This window comes from Siniperca chuatsi, linkage group LG11, assembly GCF_020085105.1.
Source record: "Siniperca chuatsi isolate FFG_IHB_CAS linkage group LG11, ASM2008510v1, whole genome shotgun sequence".
Classification (NCBI taxonomy): Eukaryota; Metazoa; Chordata; class Actinopteri; order Centrarchiformes; family Sinipercidae; genus Siniperca; species Siniperca chuatsi.
Genome location: NC_058052.1, coordinates 4,156,935 through 4,183,991, shown reverse-complemented (window position 1 = coordinate 4,183,991; position 27,057 = coordinate 4,156,935). Strand labels below are relative to the sequence as shown.

The window sequence follows — 27,057 nt, the reverse complement described above, 5'->3', positions numbered from 1 at the left end:
AATTATCCTGTTAGTTACAGTAATGTTACCAGTTTGATAACTTGGTAGCTAGATAACCTAGCGTTGTTGGCTAACGTTAGGTAGATAATCGACCAAATACTCACTCAGAGTGACAGACAGCTAAGGTATCGTTTGCTAGCTAGCTAATTTTACACCGTCATTACATGCGATGTCCATCTTAGTCCATGTGCCAGATCTTGAAATTTCATGTATCGGTATCATCTGAGGTGGCAAAGGTTCTAATGGTCCTAGATTGTTCTTCACATTTCAATGAACAAATTGATATGGGATAGACCTGTCAAAAGCTTAGCTAAATACATTTTATAAACCGTAATAGATCAGCTTATTTACGGAGAACAGTGGCAGTAACCTGAGAATACACTCAACAGAATATACTAAGTTGCAATTTCTTTCGTCTAGCAGCAGATGATAAATACATGTTATATATACAACATGTAATGCATGCATGACCTAGCTCTTATCAAAAGCACAAGAAAATGGGACAAAACTGAGTTTAAAGGAATAAAGGAAGGAATAAATTGTTTGCAGTTAGTTTTTACATTAATGAGCCTATCCTCCATTCAACATGTTAGATACAATAGCAAACTATAGACCAGATAAATTAACAAGGCAGCTGGCTATTTTGCTAGCTTGCAATCACTAACTAATGTTAGTGTACAGGTTTGTTTTCAATAATTGTTTGTTCTCTTATATTGGTCAATATTACATTTGGGGTAATGACACCGATCCTAGATCAGCAATTAAATGCAACCTTTGCCTCAAGTTTATTCTAATGCATTCTTATTAATTATACTGCAGGGGAGAACAGGGTAAGATGAACACTTTTTACATTTTATATGATCATGGCCAGAAAAATACAAATTTTTATCTAATAATAAAGTGTTAATTTATCTGGTCTATCGTTTGCTATCTTCCTCAATTTTTGCCCATTTTCTTCTGCTTTTGGTTCAGAGCCAGCTCATGCATGCATTACAGGATGTAAACATAATGTGTATTTATCCAGCATCACCAACTGCAAGAAGAGAGAGATTGTGACTTAGTGTATTCTGTTGAGTGTTACCATACATTTTACTTTAACTTCCACTGTTCTCTCTAACTGAGCTGATCTATTATGGCATATAAAAAATATTTAGCTACTCTTTTGAGAGGTCTATCATATGTCAATTTGTTCATTGAAATATGAAGAACAACGCAGAACCACTGACCCTTTTGCAACCTCAGATGGTACAGATATTTTGCACTTAATAAATGAATACTTTGTACTTTGATTTGTTGGGTCTCTGTAAATAATATTATAAAGTGTATGGTTGAGACCTGCTCATAGGAAAAATGCAATGAGATAACTTCTGTTATGAATTGGCGCTATATAAATAAAAATACTGAATTGAATTGAAAATACTTTATTTTGCTCAATCCTGTAATTCTGTTAGCTTGTGACCAGCACCAGAGTAATCTTATAATGAGCATTTAGTAGCTTTTTTTTCTTTTTTTTTTATCTCTGGGAGGAGCATACCCCTGGACAGACTGTCAGGTCTGTGTTTTTCTCTGCTCACGCATCTTTCTCATGTTTTTCTCCCCTAACATGTCGCTTGGACAGATAGCTTACCTGTATTGTTGTGGCTAACAATTGTGTAGTTTGATGATTGTATCGACAATTGAAGACATGATTTCCAATTGCTGATGCCCCTGCTGATTTTAAGATGATCATTCTTTATATATTTTTTTCCACCAGTGGGGCAAAATGTATTTATGAAAAATCTTAATCAGTATGCTGCGGTAATCCATCTAAACCATCCTTCCATTGCCTTCACATTAGGGGTGCAACAAATTATTGTTTTTAGCAATTAATCTGAATATTATTTTCTTGATAAGCGATTAATCATTTTTGTAGAAATCAGGAAACTTGAAAAACTCTTAGCAGCACTCAGATTTCATGTTCTATACACTACTAAGCATTCATTGACCAGAGTGCAAGAGCAAATTTCAGGCATGTTTACCTGCCTTTATTGTTGGCCTGGCAAGAAACAAAGTGTATCCTCTGGTTTTCAAGGGGGTCCCTTTTAAAAATTAAATGTAGATGTAACTATGATCTATGTATCTATGTGCACATAACTATGTGTTACAACAATAAACTACTGCTGCAATGCTACTGAATGAATTGCCACTAAATGAAATAGTTGTGTAATACTAGTACCGCAAACGGGTAAAAATTTATCCGTGGCTGTTTTTCGATTGTATGTAACTTTGTTTCAATACAATATTCAAGTGCCCCCAGTCTCCTTCCTTTCCTAAAAGGGTGTTACGTAGCACCCCCTATTGTTAAAAATTGTCAAGATAAAGCCAGATTTAAAAAATGGGCATTCAGGCATGTAAATGCCATCAGGTCAAATTTACCCAGATAGAGAACATAGTCATTTTCGCCCTATTCATTTTGTGCGTTTAGATAATTATTGCCGCCTTTTGTCTACTACCGTGCATGATAGAGCTGTGTCAAGTCATAGGCTACCCTTCAATTTGGATAAGAGAAAGAGAGTTATGAAATAAAGCAGGCATTGAGTGAAGGAGAGGCTGATGGTGGCAAGGTTTCAGGACTGAGTGACATGTCCTGGGTTGATTCTGACAGGTCATCATCTGACAGCGATCCAGAGCCTTTGCAAAAAGTAAGGCAAAACTTTTATACTAATATTATCAAATGTACCCTATAAACATTTATGAAATAGACTTAGTCTAAAGTAGTCTTTCCCTTTGACACAGGTCTGTTTTGCCGTCCTTTCAGGTGGTGTGCGGCTCCCTCATTATGTGTTTTTTGACCTGTGGAGACAGAGTAGAGTTTTAGACTGCATTGTAAGCCTATTGTTTAGCAAAAGTGATCATTATACATTTTTTCGTTGGGTGAATCTCTACTTTGAATTTTTTAATTGATTAGAATTGTTGCTTTTCGATAAAGATTTTTTGTATGCTTAATTGTTTGGATGCACGTCAGTCCGAAACAAACAGCCAGGAAGAACTTCTTCTTCTTCTTCTTCTTCTTCTTCAGGCCTATAAAAACACTGCAATAGTCAATCGTTTTTTATAGATTGTATGCTGCATTTAAATTCAGACTGTGTTTAGACCTACCTTCTCCACCTTCAGAGGTGCAGAAGAGCGCAGGAGAAAATTACCTGTATGGTAAAGGCAGAATGCAAACACAATAAAACATTCTGCAAATGCCTGAAGTGCTTGGATGCTGTTTGTGGGAAGTGCACACCCAAGGTGCTGAATGTCTGCACAAAGTGTGTTTGAGCAACGTGTAGCAGAAATAATCACAAAATCAATGCATTCTAATTTTACCCGTTGGCGGTTACAGTGACTCCGGTCAGTTCTAGTGTTAAATGGCTTACAGTGAGAATCAAGTGATAATCAAATAATTATTTTCTCTTAATGAGCAACATGGTAATATCCCCACTTACATGGTCCAAGGATACTCAGATTTACCTACAGAGTTGTTTTCCGATCAAGCTTATTTCACAGTGATCTAGATAACAACTCTATAGTTTTGCTTTTCTTTGTAGAATCTACTGTACACTTCAGAGTTTGTGGGCCAAAAATAGGCAATTGTAAGCGACTCACAAGCCAGAGACAAGGAAAAGTTATTATTGAAACTGTAAGTTATTGATAAAGATTTATTGTTTATTGTTTTTTATTATTTATTTATTGTGTATTTTCCCCAGAGGCAAGATTAACATACCGAGGTGTATATATGGTTGGAAACCTCTGCTGCTTTAAACGGCTATATGGAGCAGTCCTTGTTTTTGTCCCAGCAGTCTAAACTGATTGGAGAGCCTGCAACACAGCTCCACATTAACAAATGGCTCTTAATGACTTCCTTATTTTTAGTTATTGAGTCATAGTTAAATCCAGGTCACATTTAATAACTCTCAGCCCATGTGCAGTGGCAGGCCCAGCTAATACTGTCGTCTCCACTCGTCACCAGAGAAGGAGGAGGGGGCGGTGGTGGTTAGTAGGAAGATATCTATTCTCCCCCAGCTCAGATTAAGCCTTGACTACTACACTCATTTTCCACTTTCCTGTTAATAACCATGGCTACAATTATGATATTAGCAAAATGCAAATGGCTCTAATTGAAGACTCTCAGGTTTTAATAGGAGTAGGGAGGGTGAAGGTATGCTTTATGCTGGAAATGGGACCAACATCATTTTCAGTGTCTTGTTACGGTTAGGAGGCATTATACACAGTGGGCCTCAATCTCCAAAGCACTCGAGATTCGCTTAGCGTCTTAATTGGTATGGGCCGTGCTAATACCCACCAGGGGTTTTCAGCTGTAATTCTGTCTACTGATTGGGTCAGGTAAGTGAGTCTTTCTCTCCCTCTTCTCTCTCCCTGTGTGTCTCCATTTCTGCATTTGAAAGTGTGGTCATCTTAATTGGCTGGAGATGGCAAACCATTTGTTAATTAATGGAAAATGAGGTCAAGTAAGTCAGCCGCCATCACTCTGTGGCCCCAAAACGTGGTCCTGGAAGCTCTGGGGCTCATTACAGGCACAGCTGGCACTCCATGTTCACAGCCTCTTGGTGTATGTACAGAGCGTCATCTCTTCTTATCACAGTGTTATCGCTCTGTTACACTGTGTTGCGGCTCTCTGACAACAGGGCTCCATTGGGCCAACCAGGCCCAGGGCTGAGGGATTAGATGCTTTCTAACATGGATTTTTATGTTTCATATTTATTTTGTTACGTTATTAGGCCAGCTAATAAATGACTCTTAAAATCATGTGATGTAAATGCAGTCACAGATAGTATTGGGATCCAAGTGCAGTAAGTAATGAGAATCTCCTGGTTAGCACAGTTAGACTGCAAACCCAGCTAATAATATAGGTGTCTCTGTGCTGTATAAGATTAGTGTGTGTGTGTGTGTTTTGTGCACTTGATTTGCACATACACTGTTTGTGTGAATGTGACTTGCATCGTCCTCCATTTACTCTACCATACCTTGCGTTTGCCATCATTTAGCATGTGAATTTCTCATGTAACACCCACAAGCAGTATATGTGTGTTGATCTCGCCTCATCATTCATTAATCACATTGTCGACACAAAAAAATTCAGAGACATGCGCACACACACAGACAAGCACAAATGTGCATGGTGTACACTGTCTCGAAGCAGCACACTTGGCTATGGAGTTGCAAATGGGATGCTCTCATCAGTCTTCCCAGCAGGACATCTGACTGTCACACTGTTTCCATCATGGCCAAGTAGGGGCGGGAGCTAGTCCCTGCTATCCTGGGTGTGAGACCTCAGAGGAGAGGAGATGGAAATGTGTATCTTAGTGATGCACCAATGAGACTTTTTCACTGCCGATACTGTTTGTAGAGTACTAAACCTTAAAAGTTGGTCGATACTGAGTGCTGGTCTAACTTTTCCTCTCTTATTACAGAATGAAATAAGGGGTATAACTTACATTATATATATATACTTTTAAAGGAGCTGTGACATTCACTACCACTAAATGTTGCACTAGAGCACTAGCATCTTAGACCAAAACAAATGGGCGCCACGGCGCACCAGACTCCATTGAGAAAAACTGTTTTACCTCGCAGATCATCGTAAAACACACTTCATTCAAACTGGACAGAAACAAAATAAAACTCACCAAAACCGTCTTTGTTAGTCTTTCCACCGTTTCAACAATCACCAATTCTGGTTTGGTTGAAATAAATCCTTAATTCACTGTGTTAGATGAGAAAAGAAACAGCTCTCCTCACAGACGAACAGTTTCACACGAGGGACTCACATGCACTAACATGCATGCGTGGCCGTTGCGGCTTTATAAACAAAGCACAGAGAGGCTGCGATAACAACACGGGCAAAGGGGGTGTGATGTCATGCTCTGCTTAGGACGCCATTACTCCACTGTATCTTTATATAGCAAATAGTTGTTTGCTGATATATTAATGTTTTTACAACATACTTTCTTTTTTAAAATGACCATAATGACTGAAAAGGTCAAAGTCTAATCTACAGTATTGAAACATAGGGTTGGGCTCAGAGTTTTGATAGCCGGTTCCATTTAAGGTCCAGTTTCCAGTTGATAAAATACCTGCTTCATCTCTCTTTTTTTATTTCTTAAGAGCAATGTGGAATACATTTAGGTAGCTGGCTTCTAATTTTTAACCATTGCTGATAATATCTTACCCTGGTTAAAATGAAAAACATCACTGGCAGCAGATTATATCAGCTATAGTTAAAAGTAGAATATGCAGGATTTTCCTATAAAACAATGTAGAGGCTCATACAAATCTAGTCCCTCTCAATCATCACTTATGACCCAATAGAAGTTTGTGGCGTTGTCTGTGCCTGCAGAGACGCTGCCCTCTGCCAGTATTTTCTTAGTTTCTTCTTAGTTTGCTGTGTTTGGGGCGTTTCTTGGCTCAGTGGTGTATAGCTCCAGCCAATGACAGTGTGCAGGCTGCGAGGTCAGGATCATGAAATTGGGACTCGTAATGTAGCGAGCAGCTGGCTCCTTCCCGCAGCGTTTTGTGGAGGTGTGGGCAGTTTTATTTGTGCTTTAAAACGTAACCGCTGTGAAACAATCAGAAAATAAGGTTTTATTTCTCTGATTCACTGCTTTGTTGTCGATAGCACTACTCTCTCTCTTTTAGTCATACTCTCTTTCTCTGAGCTGAGGAGGAGGGGACAACCATGGGGACAACTTCGAATGTTGCATTTACTGGCTGATCATGATAATCAATTCCAGGATAATGTCTCAGTTAAACTTTGATGCAAAACTATAGTGTTTGTGCCTTCTCTGCCAACTGGAGGTGAATACAGGTGTTTGAGTTGTAGTTATTTTTAACTGTAGTTACTTGCAAATTTGCAAAGCATTTGCAATACAAATTTTATTGATTTGTTTATTTGGATGCTTGTCACTTCCTTCACTTGCATATGTCTATTAACTGGTCGTGCTTGACACACTTATCTATTTATTGCTGTTAGCAGTAGTGGGTATTTTATGGGCCTGTACTCTTTGTGAATGTGTATCTGATGATATAAAGTAACCTGGGTATTGTCAATTCAAGAAGTTCTAAGCTGCTGCTAGATTATTTTGGCCTGATAGATGACACTAATATCGGTATTGACACCGTATTGAGGGACGTGTGTGTGTGTGTGTGTTACAAGGAGCAGATAGGGCAATGTGTTTGGTAGATCTTAATAACCATATAGTTTTAGAGAGACATGGAGCACTGAAATTGAGTAAGCGCGGGAGCAGAAATTTATCAGGTCAGCATGCAAGAAACGGTGTAATCATGATATTGTGTGTTTGTGTATGTAGATGTTAGTGTCCATATAACACATAGGCACTGTTGCCCTTCACCTGCAAGCGTGTGAGTAAGCAGACACTTTTATGAATCAGGCACATTGGATACTATCTCCCATCATTCCATCACTTCCATAAGTGTGTGCGTAATTCCTGCTCACATCACTCCTCTCTAACACACTCCATAAATTCTCAGCCGATATACAGCCATGTCAGCCTCGACACACATCGTAATGTACTGTAAATCTGGAGGACTGTCCAAATCCTTTGTCTCAGATCAGTCTTTTGTCTTGAGGTCTCAATCGACTAGAGAAGGACTTGAGAAGGGGAGGAACTGACTCCTTCATCTATGTGTACTGGAGCAGCAGTAAATCTGACCACAGTGTTGGTGCATGCTTGGGCCAGATCAGTGTTTTGTCCTCAGCCTCAATAGGTTATAATTAGTTCAGGATTTACCTGATTTATAGTTCACTCGAGCTTGAAAATGTGAACCCACCTTAAGGTCACCAGGAGAGCTTGAATCCGATTCCTGTAAGTGCTAAAGTCATTATAGTGTTAATATTAAATTATTTTACTCAAATAGTGGCAGAGATGTTGGCTGAAGTTTATCCCCATCAGCAGTCAGTTATTCAGTCATGTGTCCTGTCTTGTCAAAGTGTCTTTAAGCAAACTCTAAAACTATACTTACCAGCCATGACAAAATGACTAAAACAATAATACTCTATTTTTACCTAGTCCAAACAAGTGCCCTACTTATCTCGATTCTGCTCGCATTGTGAACGGATTTCAATGTGCAAATTTAGACAGCTAAGAGACTCAACTCCCGCCAAGCTGGTGGACTTAACAAACATTGTGTATCTCAGGAAGCAATGTAGGATACTCTTGAGGGGCCGCTACGATGTGCAAGGTGAGGTTCACATGACTGGTGGAGACCGCTTTAGGCTACTTTTCAGTAGCCTTGGTAACTAAATACTCATACTGTGACCGTAATCTCAGGAAGGGACTGACTTAAGTGACCCTTCAACATGTTGGGCAGATTTTCATCTTAAAGCAGCACATATCATATCCATTTTGGGGCAAAACACCACAACAAGCTAAATATGACGCACACGTTTGGCATATCATGGCCTTATAAAGTTGGTATGGCGAATGTGAACAAGTAAACAGTTGCCTATTTACACATCTAACATACAGTTTATCAGAGCTTTTTAACTCAAAAGAGCTGCTTGCTGCTGGTAAACACTAGGTTGATGAAAACAGTGACAAAAACTCAAGCAGTAATGTTGCGGCCTGTAAAACCGAAACAATGAGCAGAAAAGCGTTAAAAATACTCCATAGAGCTGAGGAGATTGTGTTGGTGAGAGTTGGTGATAATTCCCGGTAGGTTTGTCACCTTAAGCGATCCCTTTCACATTACACAGTCATTTGAGCCATTATTTATAAAAAATATATGGATTAGTACAGACCACCTCCAAATATTCTGCTTGCATTACACTGAGTGTTAACACTTTTTTTCAAAAGTTTTTTCTTTTCTAGAAAAGACATTCAAGTACATCGCATGTTAATACGAGCTGTGAATTTGGTGTAAATATAAATGGAATGTTGTCCACATTCACTGGATTCTGTCACATTTTTTCCAAATTTGATTAGAAATTAATTTTACAAATACAGCTAAATCTGCTCAAGCAAGGTCGGGGTTTTTGTTGCTCCTGACAGCCAATATTTTGTGGTGTAATGCCTACAAATCCCAGCATTCTCCTGTAGAATTTTGCTCTTGTCAGTGTAGAAAAGTTTCTTCAACAGCATTTAGACAATCAAGACACACAGAAAACTTTTTTCAGAAAATTATTTCAGGGTAAGCAGCTCTTAAAGACAGAGAAACCACTAACCTATTCAGTAATATTGAATTTTGGGGGAAATAATTAAAATTTATTTGAAAGGGTTAGGGTTTGTTAGTTTTGAACTGTTACGTAAATGTAATTCGTTTTATCAAATATCCCTCTGTTCATCAGAATTATTCTTTGAATGTGTCTATGTTGATAGAGTAAAATTGCTGCCTTATTGTATTGTCATGAAAGATATACTCACTCCAGTTCTTCTGCATGAATCAGATGATGTGATGTCAGATTAGTTACTATTGTGCAATTAACATAATGTACATACAGTCAGTGTGTTTGCTTACAGTTTTATTAGAAAGCATAAAATCCAGGGTGTTTCTGTGGTGACTCAGCATGAAAAGAATACTCTCAGCCTCAGTGTGATTGGATTTGTTATGTTCCTACATTAGAGCATTAAAAAGGCACTTGCTGGAGAAGAATGCAAATTAAAATTTAGAGAAGAAAAGCCTGTAGTTATGTCTTGCCTGTTTTGGGGCGTGAATGTGGAGCTGTAGCCTGATGTAATGTCACGGTGTTGGTAACCGGAGTGATAAATCTAAAGGCAGAGTTGATGTCTCAATATTGCTCTCTGCAGCTGTGATTAATGATGGATGGCGGCTGCTGTCAGTTTACAGTGTTATGTGTACCATTCTCTGTGAATGGATGTTCATTTATTGTGTACGTATTGTGTGTGTCCATCTTTAGGCTGCTCTTCATAGACGCAGAGTTCCGAATGCTGAAACTGAATGTGGCGGACTCCTCTGGAAGGCAGCACATTTTCACTATTAAACTCAAGCCTAAGGTAAGACACATTCTCCTACACGCACAGAAACACACACACACAGTTTACTGTAAGGACTGGAGAATTTCCACACTGAAAATTATTCATCATCAAATGGAATACTCTACAGCTTGATGTTGACCTACAGCCAATCCAAATCCAAATAGTCCAACTTCACCAAATGCATATGGGATGTTCAATTTGCTGATAGCAAATCAGTGATTTACATCTGCGTCCCTAAATCTAGGTCAAACTAGAGAGGATGTGGAGAGACATGATAACCCGCTGTGACTGAGATGTAGCACAGATAAAACATCTCCACATAGACCTCAGCATGATAGAAAACTCTTCCTCTATGCATAGAGAAAACCACCAATACACCCACACTCATCTACATAGCTGCTGTCTCTGCTCGCTGCAATTGAGAGAAGTACACAAACCCTTTAGCTACTGTAGGTAAAGGTAAATTTGGGGGTGATCAGTGTCATTTGCTATTGTGAGTGCTAAGCGTGTGATGGCTATGTCATTCATGTCCGAGAGTTTGGGTGTGGGAAGGCAGATGATTTTAGAGGCAGTATGTATGATGCTGGTAAGTTTGTTTTTGTTCAAGATTGTTAACATGGTGAAGAAGCAGTGGGAACAGTACAACAGGATGTGTTGAATTATGCTTTTGTAAAGCAACAACAGGAGGTGGGGGGCAACAGACAGTGCTCTGAGTTTACGGATAACATTGAGTCTGCTGGGATCGTTTATGGATAGAAGTGATGTGTTGATCAAAACTGAGTTTATTGTCTATAGTGAGTCCAGGGTATTTTAAGTTGTTGACCTGTTTTACTGTCTTGCTACAGATGGAGGGGTGGTTCAGTCCAGTATGGGGTATGTGATGTGCTAATGACCAGTTATTTTGTTTTGTCCATGTTCAGCTGCAGGTACTTATCAGTGCACCATCGTGTGAAGTGAGGAATGGAGTTTTGATAGTGTGTAACAGAATTATTGTTATTGAGTAGTCCGAGAATGGTGTGTCATCAGAGTATTTTAAGTATGTGGTGATGGGTGAGGGGCTGGTACAGGCATTTGTGTAGCAGGTGTAAAGGAAGGGACTGAGGACACAACCCTGATGGGCTCTGGTGTTGGTGATGACAGTTGATGATGATACTGTGCCTATTCTAACAGCCTGTGGTTTGTTGCAGAGAGGGTTGTGAATCCAGTGGATGAGCAGTGGAGGGATGTTGAGGTAGTGAAGTTTCTTGATCATCTGGTGGCTTTGAATTGTACTGAAGGCAGAGCTGAAGTCAACAAAGAGGATTTTAGCAAAGTTGCCTGGTGATTCCAGATGCTGGAGGAGGGAATGGAGAAGGCATGCCACAGCATCCTCCGTCCCTCGTTTGGTCCTGCAGACAAACTGATGGGGGTCCAGCTGTGGTCTGATGGCTGGCAGGATGGTATTCAGGATCAGTTTTTCCATTATTGAAGTGAGTGCGACCGGTGGGAAGTGGATGAGTTCTGAAGGGCGGGGTTTCTTGGGTACTGGTATGATAGTGGATGTTTTCCATACAGTGGGTATTGATGCTGTCCTGTAGGATTCTCAGAAGATAGAGTGGAGGATAGGTGAGAGCTCCATGGCTCGAACACCTTAGCTGGGATGCCATCTGGCCCTGGTGTGGATAATTCCAGTTTATTACATGGCTCAAATTTTCATAATTCTGGCCATCACTTCTATCAGTTATGACAATATTGTACTCACCAAAGTTATTGCTGAGATCTGAGAACGTAGCCACATTGCTACAACAAAGTCTGGGACAAGAAACACAAGCAGTCAGACAAACAGGCGAAGTCAAGCAAAACTGCCAAGCATTCTCTTATTCCAGCTTCTCACATGTTAGGAACTGCTGATTTTGTTTTATAAGATTCTAAATTGAATATCTTGGGGTTTTGGACTGTGGGTACGACAAAACAAGCAATTTGAATATGTAGCCTTAGGCTTTGGGAACTTGTATTGTGCATTTTTTCTATTTTCTGACATGTAATGGACTAAATGATGAATTGGTTATTTTGTAAAATAATCGCTAGATGAATTGATAATGACAACGATCGTCAGTTGTAGCCCCTAAATACATCCATGGTAAACTGTGATGTATGTTTACAGCCAGTGTGGGTTATAATTTTACCATTCCCCTTAGTTTTCTTTTCCAAATACATTGTTTCATCTGGGGGTTTGTCTGATTATCTCACTGCTCTGGTTTCTTGGTCCTTTGGATTTAATTTTTGCTGCATTTCCACATCTCAGCTATTAACTAGGACAGTGCAATATTTTTAGTGATAGAAATGATGGCCAAAACTAGAAAAAAAAGTTGTATGAAACCCTCACTTCCCTTTTTTTCCCCCCTTTTTTTTGTATTTCATTGTCCATGATGATGTATATTTTTTGTGTGTATGAAGCTGACTCAAAGTCAGGAAAAACTTCTTCTTTTCAATGAAAGGAATTATGGCTAAAGTATACATTAAAAAAACTTTTAAAAAGTACATTTTACTATTGTATAAGTAAAGGTGCAGGTTCTTTGCATCTCTGAAACTTTTCTTAAAATCTTAGTCAGAATGGAGTGTCTAGTAGCTGGCAGGAGTGTAAGTATCTCACAGTGGGGTTGCATATCCTAGGCATAGTGGGTGAGTAGCATTGTGAGGTGGTGCTTACCTAAACCCAAATGACATTCACCAGGGACAAGGGAGGGTGGTGGGACCCCACTCTGTGGCCACCTGGCCCTCCTCACCCCTCTGGCACCAGGTAAAAATAGCTTGGAGTCCTCCCTGCATTCCAGCTGCTTCCACCAGATCAGTGCCAGGTCATCCCCAGGAGGCAACACTGGCATGGACACATGGAGGTTTGGATGGCAGGGGAATGAGAGAGGAAGAGCACAGTGAAAGGACAAAGTAACTTGATGTATAAGTTGAACAGAGAGAGGAAATCTGGCTCATATGTACTGACCAAAGCTTCTTATTAAGGGCTTATGGAGGTTTTGGCAACATATTAAAGTTGACCAGCACTAATGTCAATTAGTACTGTAAATTCTCAAATAAAAGACAGTATTCAAATAATAAGCACGAACAAATAAATGGCAGTTTCTAATAATTGGAATTACCTGTATTATGATGGCTCACCTGATAAATTCAGCATATTATATTCTCACAGTACTAAGCCCCGTAGTTACTGTTGCTATGCCTGTCAAGCTTCTGTTCTCACACGGCACATATGCATTAGACAATGGTAACTAAAGCCGATTTACTACTTAACTTTAGCAATTTTCTCGTCATTGGCAGTTTTTACTAGCTGTGGCTAGCTAGCTAATTAAGCTAACGTTAGCTCCATGGTTGACAGAATAAATCTAGCTGACTTTTTTTTATGTTTCCAGCTGGCTCGTTTTAAAACAACAACCCTGTAAAAGGTGTCACATGGAGCTTAACAGCAATCGACAAAAACACAAAATACAGTAGAAGCAACTGGAATTAATTAGTGAATAAAAACAAAGTTTCTGTTTAAAAATATTAATTCAGAGCAGCAGAGAGGTGAGTATGGCATGACTCTGTTACTGTACTGGTGGAAATGTACATTGTGCTAAATTATCAAGACATTGCATTAGTGGACCTCCCATCCAGTGTTCCTTACAATCTGACGATCAAAAAAACAACAAATAAAAACCTTTAGTATACTGAAACTCAGGGCTACAAAGGTCATATATTGGTCATGTGAGAGGGAAGAGCTAGGAGAGAAAAAGAACTAAAGACAGACGTCAGGGAATATTTTATTGAAGCAGTTTGGGTACACATTTCACAAATTATCACAGCAAATCAAGGGTGTAGTTCATTGCTTCCTGTCAGAGACATGGAGGGATTCAGAAGATTAATTAGCTTTCACATTTAAAAGAGGTCTTAATTTAAACTACGTAACTGTCCCATCTTCTACACCCACAGCACCCTGCAGAGGCTCCTGACTGCTCAGCTGACCTGCCAATCCATCTGGCCATAACCTGGACACCACAGGTATCTGCATGTGCATCTCTAAATTAAATTTTTGGTTAACATTTGAAATGCTGTTAACAGGTGCTTTTCTGTCCGCAGAGTTGATGGAAACAAAGACGTACTTATGTTCAAAAACATCAACAAAAAAATTGAAACCACCAAGTATCTTACAAATCAAAAACTGTTTTATAAATGTTTGAAACTGACATATAAAACTGGACCGGAAATCTGTTGAAATATGGCAAAAAAATTAAAAACTGACATCACAAGAATTAACATTGAACATTGAATTAAACATTAATAAGGTCAAATATTTGGGTTCATACAAGACTAAATTTAAAGACTGACAAATATGAAAATGGACAGCAAGCATATAAAGGCCAAGCTACTGTAAACTGTTTTTAATGATTAACCTTCATTTCATGCAGCTTGAGTCTGTATGCATTCCACTGTGATTAAATCCCGAAAAAGGCTACACAATAATGCACAAAAAATTTCAATTAAAAAAATCACTAATGTCCTTAGGATGTCACATTTTTTTACTTTTATTAATTTCATTTAACTTGCAATGCTACACTCATCTGTAAGTCATCCAGTCATACTTGTTACAAAAGCTCCTGAAGTTCTTGTTCTTGAAGTTGTATTTGGAAGCTTATAAAAACTATATAAGAAGAACAAAATGAAGACTTTGGGGTGGCCTAGTCAAAGTCCTGACCTGAATCCTATTGAGATGCTGTGGCATGACCTTAAAAAAGCAGTTCATGCTCGAAAACCCTCCAATGTGGCTCAATTACAACAATTCTGCAAAGATGAGTGGGCCAAAATTTCTCCACAGCGCTGTAAAAGACTATTGCAAATTATCGCAAACGCTTAGGGTGGTGTTATTAGGTTTAGGGGGCAATCACTATTTCACACAGGGCCGTGTAGGTTTGGATTTTGTTTCCCCTTAATAATAACAACCTTCATTTAAAAACTGCATTTTGTGTTTACTTGTGTTATCTTTGACTAATATTTAAATTTGTTTGATGATCTGAAACATTAAAGTGTGACAAACATGCAAAAAAAAAATCAGGAAGAACACTTTTTTCACACCACTGTAAGTACAGTAAGCTATATAAGTACAGTCCATTTACCATGACCAAATTGCACATTGAATTGCCAATTGCAAAATTCGTTACCATTTGAATAAAGAGGCCAAAAAACTTCCATACTTTGAGACTCAAACTGCGATGTAAGGGCTACACAAATACACTAATCCTATTGGTACCTATTGCATAATGTGACAGAACTCTTCTCAACCTGCTGTATGAAGACATTTTCTTTCAGCCCCTCAAATGTAGTCCACTATAATTGGCATAAAACTGTTTTGATGTAAAACCAGCTGTGGGCTCTTTGTATGTCTTTGCTTCCTCGTTATTGTTGTTAGCCGTCTTGCTTCTTCCACTCTGGCTTTCCTTTTCATCTGTCACTACCTCTGAGTCTGTGTTTTACTTACTCACTCACACACGTGTGTGTGTGTGCACATGTGTGTGTCTGTAGAGTGACTGTGTAGGCAAAAATCAGAGGAGAGAACAGTGATAAAGAGAATTTGAGCAGAGAGATGCTAATATGTGGGCATATCTGTGTGAATGCGTGTGTGCGTGCAAGCGTGCATGCAAGCGTGCATGCAAGTGTGCATGCTTGCTGATACATGGCAGGCGTACAGTGAGGACCAGCTTAGAACAGCGCTACCGTATGGATCCTGTCTGCCTGCTGGGCCGTTGATGGATCTCTCCCACACTGCAACATGAAGTGTGTGTGTGTGTGTGTGTATGTGCTTGCATCTGTGCCAAGTGTGTTTTTGTCTGATGTGTGTGTGTGTGTGTGTGTGTTGCGGGGGGAAGGGCCTGTCTGTCGCCAGTCCTGACATGTTCATTTGAATGAGTAATTATTGCTTGTTCTGTTGCAGGGCCAAGACATGCCACTCTGTGCATTTGTGTGGAACTAGAATGGGAAGAGAAATAAACCTCTGTCTGTGTGTGTGTGTGTGTGTGTGTAGTTTGTGTGTAGTTTGTGTCCTTTTATGCTTGCAGACTATACAAAAGTGATTTTTAACCAAAAACTGCATGAATTAAGAAATCGAGGAGGTTTCAGTGTGAATTAAAAAGGTGAATGTGAGTGTGGTCACCTGAGCCACTGTTGAACGCACATCATAGCTTGACTAAAAATCCTGCCTGTGTTTGTGTATGTTGTCTTGTATCTAAGCAACAGATATATAGTTTCATAAATTTGGCTAATAAGTATTTTTGAAGGTCATGGCTGATACTGTGGGTGTGAAACTGCCTGTAGTACACCTAAAACATATGGTCTTCATTATCGATCAATCACTTAATCTTCTGATTAATTTTGTGATAAATTGTTGTATCTATAACATGTAAAAAGTAACGACAGATGCCCATTCTAAGTTACCAGTGACCAAAGAGGTGTCTTCAAATTGTAAAATTTTTTGGTGTGGTGTGCTTATTGTGGGATCGCTGTAGCTCAGGTGGTAGAGCGGGGTGTTGATAAATCACAGGGCTGGTGTTTCGAATGCTAGGTCCTCCTGTCCATGTGTCAAAGTAAACACGCTGAACCTCAAATACCTACAACTATTTGTGTATGTAGAAAAAAATGTAAGTTTCTTTGGATAAACGTGTCTGAGAAATGAATGTAATGTAATCCTTTATTTGTGTATGATCGGATTGACAATCCACAAAAACCCAAAGGTTTTCAATTGACATTGATATGAAACAAAACAGCAAAAAAACTAGAAAATATTTTTACTGGATAAATTATTAAACTAGATGCCATAATGAATATCGTAAAGACACAAATATACATAGTAACACAAATTTACATAAACATACATACATTTTATTAAAGTGCTCAAGAGAACAAACTGTGTCGTGTTTATGTGCATACACTCCAATTGAGCATAATAAACCCAGCAAAGCAAAAAAGGTGGGGGGAAAAAAGAAAAGAGCAACCTCTGTACCCAAGTGATTCACTTTCCAATCCTGTAAGAGATATATAATATATGCTACATTGATAGGAATAGTTTGACAGATAGCAAACACTGATGGCAAAAGATGGCAAACCTATCGCATCATTAACACATAGTCAAGATAGTCCCATTAAAAATTATTTAGTCCAGACCGTCATGGCCATCTCAGAAGGATAGTAATAATTAATAGAGAAGAAGAATAAATTAATGTATATTTACTAATATACTGTACATAATGTTATACAACTTTAGAGGTCAAACCTCTTAGTGTCTATATGTCAGACTGAGAGTGAGAGAATTAAATGAGATAAAGGAAAATAATAGAATAAAAAACAGCCACCACACCAAAGCACCCGAGTGATTATACGCACACTCATATACTGTCAGTCACAATCATACCTTCTTATTTGGACATATGACCAAATGCATATTGCATATTCTATGTCCATTTTCAAATGTAAATTCATCACATAGTCAGCATATAGTGAGTACATGTAGATTTCTTCAAATACTAGTATAATCCATGTAAAATACTCATCAGCAGCCCTATTTGCTGTCCGACCTGTGATCTGTTAATCAAGATGAACGGGAACAGACGTTTCTACAGTTCCATAGTGCATTCACTGACATATTGTATAGACTTAATTAACGATCACTTTAATTGATTGTGTTTTGTACTTCATGTCTTCTATGGATAATACAGTAATGTTGGCATACTTACAGTAGATTATAACACATTCATAGACAAGACAGCCATATGTTTCATTATAAAATGCCAGATTAAGTTTGTCTTGTGATTTTTAAAACATGTATAAGGTGAGAGTAGTCTGAAGCACTGGAAATGCATCATTATTATTATTTTTACAATAATGTGTGAATAATTCTTGATTCGTTTATAAATCAGAAGCTGCTCAGTGAGAAATGAATTTATTGAAAATAGGTTAAAAGTGGTAAAGTTTAATAGCATGCATGTAAAGAGGAGTGAATTTTTTCAGCCTGGCTGCTTTTAACAGCTAAATTGAGGTCAGTCAGAGATAGCATAAATAGATAATATCTCAGCTCAGATTCAGTCTCTTTCATACTTTCTTATAGCCTTCCGCTCTCACTCATGTTCTTCTCACAGATACAGCAGGAATTCAATTACCAGCTCTTCCTTTTTTTCTCCTTTTCTTTCTGAACTAGGCCTAGCGTAGTTATCCTGAGCTGTAACTGTAATCATGCCACTGCCATTAATTGGGCTGTAATTGCTGAGGCTCTCAGCACCTGGACGATGCTTAATTGTGTGCACTGTGCTGCACAATGACCCATAATTTTTGGTTCATTTTCCCCCCTAATTTTTTCCTCTCATTCCATCTGTATTGCTCTCAGACACCTCTATCAGCCTCCCTTTCTCTTCTCTGTGTGTGTGTGTGTGAGACCATTTGTGTGCCTTAAGTTGTTACAGTTCTTAACAACTGGTCAATTGCTATCTGCACTTTCAGTTCACTCCAGTTGCCTCAAATGAGATCCGGCAGTCGAAGTCCTCTGCATTTGGTTGTATCAAAAACTGAAATTTACAGCTTCTCAGTGTGGTATTTTGATGTAATAATTAAATAATAAAATGAAAGGATTCTCTGCCCTTCTGAACATAAACCTAATCACACTTTACTGTTTCCATGCTGGGAGGCATGGAAGCTAGCTTCATTTAACCTTCATTGTAATGCTGCAGCAAATGATTACTTTTATTATCATTAATCTGCTGGTTATTTCTTGCAATTTATTGATTAATAGCTTCGTCAATAGAAAATCTGAAAACCATGAAAAGTGTACATCACAGTTTCCCAGAGCACAAATTGACGTATTCAGGTTCCTTTTTTTGTCTAACCAAAAGTTCAAAACCTAAAGATATTCCGTTTACTACCAGAAAAACAAGCCAGCACAACATTTGAGAAGCTGGAACAAACACCATAAGAACAAAATAGCAAGTAGAAAACAGCACATGTGCTGTACAGTGGCAACATGTATTCAGTCATGGTGGGCTGCCGAGTCAGTTTTTAAAGCCACAGCAATCCTTGGCCTCAGGTTACCTTACAAAAAATTATTCCATTGAATTCCTAGCAGTGAGGTTTACAGATTTTAAACGTTAATTTGAGAACTGGTATCTGATCGGTACTCGATATTGGCAGATACCCTAAGTTTATTTATTGGAATCAGTATCAGGAGAAAAAAAGTTGGATAACGTTGATAACTTGAACTATTAACCAATTATCAATAAGATAAACTGTCTATAAATCAACTAATCAACTTATCGTTTCAGTTGTACTTCACTGTGGGTTCACTGTACAGCAATCGAGGTTAATCCACAGATTACTTCAGTGTTTAAAATCTTTCTACTTCCCAATCACATTACAGTGTGGATTTCTCAAGTCATATGAAGAAGTCTGACTAAAATTCAAACCATAATGAAAAAGCTTATACATTCATACAGTGTTATTTCTAATTTTCCTAAATGTTGACCACTAAACAACTACTTTGGAGTAACCAGAGGAGTGAAACTAGACCATTATTTTCTAATTATTTAGCTCTTCAGAACCGAATAGTTTAACATTTTGGGAAATAACCCATGTATAACCAAGACACTGCACAGATGTATTGGGCAAATGGATTAGGCTAACTCTTTAAGAGTATTAAGAAATTGTTCCAGCCTGTAACTCCCTTTAAAACTGCAAATTGGTGTTTTTACATGTCAGTTTGCTTCAGATTAATCAAAAAGACGTTAATTAGTGAGCTTTGCATGTACTGGTAGGTGAATTTCTGAACTTCGGACAGAGCCAGGCTAGGTGTTTCCCCCTGCTTCCAGTCTTTAAGATAAGCTAGGCTAAATGCCTTCTGGCTCCAGCTCTGTACTTAGTGCTGTGTACAAAGTGTATTTCCCAAAATGTTCAACTATTTCTTTATAGTCAAGGTTAGGTAATTTGAGCAAAACATCATATTCATAAGGCATTAATACACACCTTTATATTTAATCATATGCAATGAAAGAAATTACATTTGTAGTTTGGACACAGTTTTGTTCAGTAACAATGAAGAAGAAGTTGTTTATAACAAAAGCTTCACTGCTGTTGGAGCACCTAGGAATTCTCTAATCTTGTACGTGACCGCTGTGCTTGTTCTGGTCTGGTTTGTTAGAGTACTCTGGACCATCTCCACAGCCAGTTCCTGCTGGTTTTGGAGTCCCTGACCGAGTTCTGGGATGTCCTGGATGAGATTGACAGTAAGACCTGGATTCTGGAGCCGGAAAAACCCAGCCGGTCTGACACCATGAGGCGTATCGCCATCGGTACGGTACACATCAAGCAAGACCTCACCACAAAGCCAAGTCAGACAGTTTATATGCATAGCCCAGTATCACATACTGCACCGTGTCTCATTGGACTTCACAGGTTGATGTTGATCATGCACGATCGGCACTAAATACATAATATCACTGCAACACTGAATATCACACATACAGTAACACTAATCAATCCATATGATAACAAAGAAAATTGTTGTTGTGTATTCCTATCTGTGTGTGCAGGAAACAACATATCCATCAAAGTGGAGGTGGATCCCAGACACCCTAAGATGCTGCCAGAGTGCTGCCTGCTGGGACCCGAGCATGGTGGGTAGGACCCCAGAGACTTCGCAACACTTGAAAGTGTGTTTTCAGGCAGTGGAAGAGCATAAGAAGTGTATCTACAGTAATACACACCAAAAACTGGCACACTATATTATACATGTGAAATCATCTCTTTGTTATAATACAGTATTCAGATGCCCATGAGGTTTGTGAGTAAATTGTTTCTTTAGGTACTTTTAGGAATTGCAGGTGACACAATGAGATGACAGTCCCCAATGAAAATTTAACTTAACTGATAAATAGACAGTAAGCAAGTAAATGGTAACACCAGAAAGTGGCACAATACAATTCATCCACTTCCTCGTGAGATAGCTGGTACTGTGGGTCCGAGACCAACGGTGGCGAGTTTGACAGGGAATAAAGTGGTTTTCTAGCCGGATTTGCCTCCTGGGATCCCAGGGCTGAGTCAGCTAGTTAATAGCACGGCTGGCTGCACAGGTCTAACTGAGCTAACTATCTTAGCTAACAGCAGCTAATTAGCAGCAGTTAGCGGTTATATTAATAATAACAATGGATTACATTTATATAACATTAGCGTTTTATCTTGATAACCAAAGTGCTTCACAGTGAAGGGGGTGAACTCACATCAACCACCACCAATGTGGTTACGTTAGCTAACGTTACTTTAGCAATAAGTAAAGCTATCTGTCCATCAGGAAACTCCATAAATCACCTTGGTACTGTACTGTACTAATAAAGAGAGCAAACCAAACATCTGTTGTCTCAGGGACACTGTCCTTAGCTGGTTTAGCTTTGATTAATGTTCAATTGTTGCATATTTTTTTTTTATTAGATTAACAAAAATCATTGTCATCTGTAAATCAAAAAATGTATGAAGTGTCAAAAACAAGCAGAACAGGTCACTGTTTTTTTGTCTGCAGAGCTTCCTCTCAGGCTGCGTTCAGCCTCAACAAGCTCCATCAATCAGGTTAGGGCAGCACCTATGCCGCCTGAGAGGGGAAACCCAGGGCAAAAAAGTCCTGCAAGCACTGCTCACAGAGCTTTATGATACTGCTTGGAACACATGCTAATAATCAAAGGCGACTCAGATTTGACAGTTTTTTCATCTGTATTTTGGTAGCTTTAAGGTCAGAGGACGCATGTTTAGTGAGAAAATCAAACAAACTGTAAATTGAGGGTACAAAATTGTAAAAAGTGAAGGGGTATGTTTCCTTTTTTTATTCAACTAAATCCCCCTTAAATATTCCAGTTACGTTGTTAAAAGAGAAACACGAGAAGCAGCAAATCCTCACATTTGCTAGAACATGCAGATGTTTGGCATGTTTTCTTAGATTAGTTGAACAATTAATCAAAATGATAGGTGACTCAATTAATTAATAATTGTTTCATCACTAATGGGAACGACTGTGTCCTGAGCCTCTTCATAAGGCCCATATCACTGCAGTCAGATGCCTGTTTTCACAGAATAATCTGTAAACCGAGGATCAACCTAGGCAATAAAGGATAAATTCTTCCTATGCCCACCATTATTCAGATCAGATCCGTGAAAAGCCATCAGGTGTTTCCACATGTCTCGACTTCAACCAGGCTGGTTGTGTTGACTATTGTCTGTTGTCATGTCAGAGGACTTGCTTCCTGAATGGCACGTTTTCATTCTCACCACACCAACACCGGAGCCAGCCGGTGAGCTTCGGCTTCAGCTTTCTATTTAAGTCCCCGTCAATTGTCGGCCATTGTTTCTGTAAACCCAAGGTCATGCAACTCCTAGCCTGTTGCCTAGCAATGCAACTCAAAAGATATTAAACACATACACACTTCAGCCACCAAGAAGGGAGGCAGGCGGCGACCCTCAAATATGAGGGGTCGTGCAGAAATATTGGTTTTTGCATGTAGGAATAACAAATAGTGAAAGTGATGAGTGCTGCACGGAGACAAAGCTCCCCTCTGGAACAGAGGAAGCAATGATGGTTCATATCATGACAGTGGTGACACTGTTGTCTGTGGTGAACCAGGCTGTTGTCAAATAAGAGACAGAGTTTGAGGGTATGTGGAGTATGTTTTTTTTTTTTTTTTAAGACAGTGTAATTTTCTGAGGGCTTATATACAGTAATAGTGTATCTGCTGGTGCTTGAAATGTGTGTGTCCCTTTCTTTTGTTGCTGCAGTGGTGACTCCGCTGAGGAATAAGCTGAACGCCAACATGCACTTGTGGTAAGGTTCTTGGCATTTCAGAGCTTTTACTTGGGTTTTGGACTTGGTGATAATACAATATAATCATTTATCGACTTTCAGCAATCATATCATAATGATATAATTATTATTTTCCAATTAATAATAATAATAATAATTTCTGTTGTCTAAATGTTGTCAAGCTGTAATTATAAATCAACAAATTAGTTATTTATGGTTGTGTTTTACACATATGAAGAGTTCAGTGGATTTCATATATAATATACTGTATGTGTATATCACCATATATCAGTTTGATTATTTTATATGATTTTGCATTGTTGTCAACAAATCCCACGAAAAGATCAAAACCAGTCCATCTCTCAATATTTTGACTTTCTTACCATGTCTGTGGCTCTCCGCCCCAAGGCCATTGACTGAATTGAAATTGCACTAAAATATATTTTTATATTAATGTAGCAGATACTAGCTGGTGAACATAGTGGAGCATTTTGCAGCTAACGAGCCAGATATTTCCTCAGGAGTTGGTAAAGACCAAAACAGAGCTAAAAGTAGGGTGAATGTTGGACTTACGTTCATCAGATGGCCAGAAACACGACTGCCAAGTGAATGCTAATGTTGCTCAAAATCTGCTCTATGTGTAAATAGGCAAATTCTTGCTAACACGCCATACAGACTGTCTCACCTGCAGACCACAGTTTGTCTGGCTCCAGAGCTGCCAGACAGACGTACTGAATAGTAACACAGGCGCACCTCAGGGAACTGTTCTGACTCCTTTCCTGTTCACCCTATACACATCTGACTTTAGATTTTATTCTGTATGTAGTATGATGGATAGATTTATCATCTGGTGTAACATCAACCACCTGCAGCTAGACATCAGCAAGACGAAAGAGCTGGTAGTGGACTTCCGACGAAACAGGAAGCCATTCCTATCAACCTATTACCATTCAGGGTGAGGAGATGGGTGTGGTGGAGTCATACAAGTTCCTGGGGGTGCACCTCAACAACAAACTATACTGGTCAATTGTGGTGCTCTCTATAGGAAGGGACAAAGCAGACTGCACTTCCTGACAAGGCTCAGGTCATTCAATGTATGCAACAGGCTACTTTGCATGTTCTATGAAACAGTAGTGGCCAGTGCACTCTTCTTTGCTGTTGTGTGTTGGGGAGGCAACATTATGCTTGGTGATGCAAACAGACTCAATAAACTGGTCAGGAAGGTGGGCTCTTTTGTAGGACAGCCTAGAGGAGCTGACTGAGGGGAGGATGAGGTGCAAAATCAGGAACATATCGGAGAACCCATCTCATCCACTTCATGAGGAGATAAACGGCCTAAGAAGCACCTTCAGTAACCGTCTCCGTCTCCTACTGAAGTGTTCGAAGGAATGCTCGAGAGAGAGAGAACAATGCAAATTCCACATAGAAATTAAAAATAATACTAATGTAATGGTAGTGGTAATATTAATAATAATGATGATAATAATAGTAATAAGACTAATAATAATAATTGTAGTAGCAGAGCTACTGCAGCTCCGGAGGCAGAAATGCCTGCTAAAAGCAACATTGTATTCCTTATCTATTCATTATTTACTATTCATTTTCTATTCCCTACATATCGCTACTGTTGAGCGATAGAAATTATATCAGGCTTTGGATACACACACAACACTTGTTAGTAGGATACATTAATTGTTTGTTTTAGTCTTTTTGAGTGATTTGTTGACTTTGCGCATTTTGTCTAGTCCTATTTTTTTCACCATTACATGCAGTTGCGTTATCAGTGTCTGATGAGTCAAACCGTGTATACCAGTTCCACTACTCTGATTATCACTCAGGAAAAAAAAAATACACAATTACACTTAATTTTAAAATAAAGTACAGATTTTAAATTTCACCACAGGTTTTAACATTTGCCTCCCTGCATGACATGTCTGAGGAAAATCTCCCTCCACCACTGTTGAGTTTGAAGCAGCAGAAATGATCCTGCTTTCTTTTTTTTTCTTATACCAATGGTGAAAGTCTCCTAATCATCCCCTAGTGTCTTTGCAGGTTCATTTGCATGTGGTTAATTAGTGTGTGAAGGCGCTGTCTGTGGTCTGCTGGCAGGAACCTGGACTCCAGTGTCTTGCACAACCTCCGGGATGTTTTGGAGATCGAATTCCCGTCACCTGCCACCCACGAAAAATCTGTATGTCACACAGTTGCCCCGTTTCCATTTCAAACATGTCCATTCCCATCATGACTACCTCAAGGAGCTGTGTGTGTGTGTTTACATTTATGCATGCATACTCCTGTTTGTGTGTCTGTTTGAGCTTCAAGTTATAAGGGGGCGGACATACACTATTGCCTATTTTTCTGTCTATTTCCATATTTTTCTTTCTGTTTTGTTTTTCCATGAGGTGGGCACGAATTCTCTTTTAATTGGGTTGTTTACAGAAAAGATCATTAGAATAACAAAGATGGCAGAATTCTCTGCACTATCGCTTTAATCACGCAAAACCATTTATCTCTTTTTTTTAACACTCTTTTCCCCTCCCCTCTCTGCGGATGGGTTAAAAGGGCGTTGTGTTTATGCGCTGTCGCCGCAGTGATTAATGTCTCAGCTTCATTAACATTCAGAGGAGTGCAAAAAAGTTGAGTTGACCAGATGTTGATTTTTTTTTTTTTTTTACCTGCCACCCTCTCTTAATGGATAGCTCCAGAAAAACAGGAGCTTCTCATTACACCAAAATGCAAACGAGAGCAGAGAGAAAAGTCTGTGTTGAGTGGGTGATGGTGGGACTGGAGAGAGGGGGAAAGCTCGGGGTGATGTTAGCATGGGGTTTTAACTAGGTTGTTTAACACTAAGTGGTTACAGAGGCCCTGTCCAAATCTTAGCATCTGTAGCCATGGTGTGTGTGCATGCTGAATATTTATTTCATTGTGTGTGTGTGTGTGTGTGTGTGTGTGTGTGTGTGTGTGTAGAGCTTCAACGTTGAGTGTGGGATCTGTTACTCCTATCGTCTTGAAGCTGCGATCCCCGATCAGGTGTGTAATGACCCTCGCTGTGGCCAGCCCTACCACCAGGCCTGTCTGTATGAGGTATGGACACAAACGCACACACAGATGCTGCAGCAGCATGTACAGATTGCCTTTTCTTCATCAGCAGGCTTCCATAGTGCTGAAAAACTGAAAGTTATGAAACTGAACAGAGGTGTCACTGGGCACTATCAGCATGATATGATAACATACACTTTATGGATAATGGAGATAAAGTGGTTTTCCAGTGATTTAGTATTGCACTTCCATAAAGTCGGGGGAATAAATTCATCAAAGCAGCAGAGGCTGAGATATTCTGACTTTCAGTCCCTAGTATAAGTCAAGCTCCAAAACCTGCTAACATTTTCCATAATGTAACCAATAGCATCTTTTTGTTAGGTAAATGCCCATGTCATTCTCCACACCACAATGTGTGACAGTTGCTGTTACTGCTATATATTTGTAGTTACACACCCTGATGACATCATCAGGGTTAACTTATCAGTTGACAAAGCTCCTCCAGAGACACAACCAGTTAAGAGCTGATCTGTTGTGGGGGGGGTCTAGGTCCTATGGGTACAAATGTTTTTAGTGTTCTGCGAGCTGGACTGTTAGCTCCGATACTGACAGGGGAATGTGATCCTGGCTGAGTCACACCACGTGCACACACACACACAGGCTTTCTGCTTGGCACTCAAGTTAAGAGAAGGATTGTTGAGGTGGACTGTTGCTGCTTCACAACACAAAGGAAATGAGCTCCATCTGCCTGAGCAGGGATGACTTTGTTTATATACTCTGTATTCAATGAAAGCATTCTGAGATCTCTTTTTAAAGCCTAAAAAAGTGGCAGGAGGACATTCCAAAGTTCCACATAAAAGCCTTTAAAATGCTTTAAAGTATAATCTTGAATCTTTAAAGTGTGTAGTAATTGTGTGCATTGAAACAAGCATTATCACTTGACACTGACGCAAGGTACCCAATGTAATGATTTGATGAAATAGTCTTTTTTCTTCTCTGTCCTTTTCCTTCAGTGGCTGCGAGCGCTCCCCTCCAGCAGGCAGAGCTTCAACATTGTTTTTGGAGAGTGTCCTTACTGCAACAAGGTATGTCTGCACCTTACAGTGTGACTGACAGTTGCCTTCATTGCAGACTCAGATATTTAGCATACTTAATTGGCATGGCTCTATACATTAT

The 27,057-nt window shown here is 39.2% G+C and overlaps 1 protein-coding gene across 3 annotated transcripts in view; it reads left to right on the top strand.

The window, feature by feature from the left end:
* fancl (FA complementation group L) overlaps positions 1-27,057 on the top strand; it is a 33,471-nt gene that overhangs the window by 5,405 nt on the left and 1,009 nt on the right. For all 3 annotated transcript variants that reach the window (XM_044213979.1, XM_044213978.1, XM_044213980.1), the window contains exons 6-13: positions 9,920-10,016; positions 13,962-14,030; positions 20,200-20,350; positions 20,591-20,674; positions 22,818-22,863; positions 24,952-25,033; positions 25,810-25,926; positions 26,895-26,966. In XM_044213979.1, coding sequence (XP_044069914.1) covers positions 9,920-10,016; positions 13,962-14,030; positions 20,200-20,350; positions 20,591-20,674; positions 22,818-22,863; positions 24,952-25,033; positions 25,810-25,926; positions 26,895-26,966 — 718 coding nt within the window. The remainder of the gene's footprint in view (positions 1-9,919; positions 10,017-13,961; positions 14,031-20,199; positions 20,351-20,590; positions 20,675-22,817; positions 22,864-24,951; positions 25,034-25,809; positions 25,927-26,894; positions 26,967-27,057) is intronic.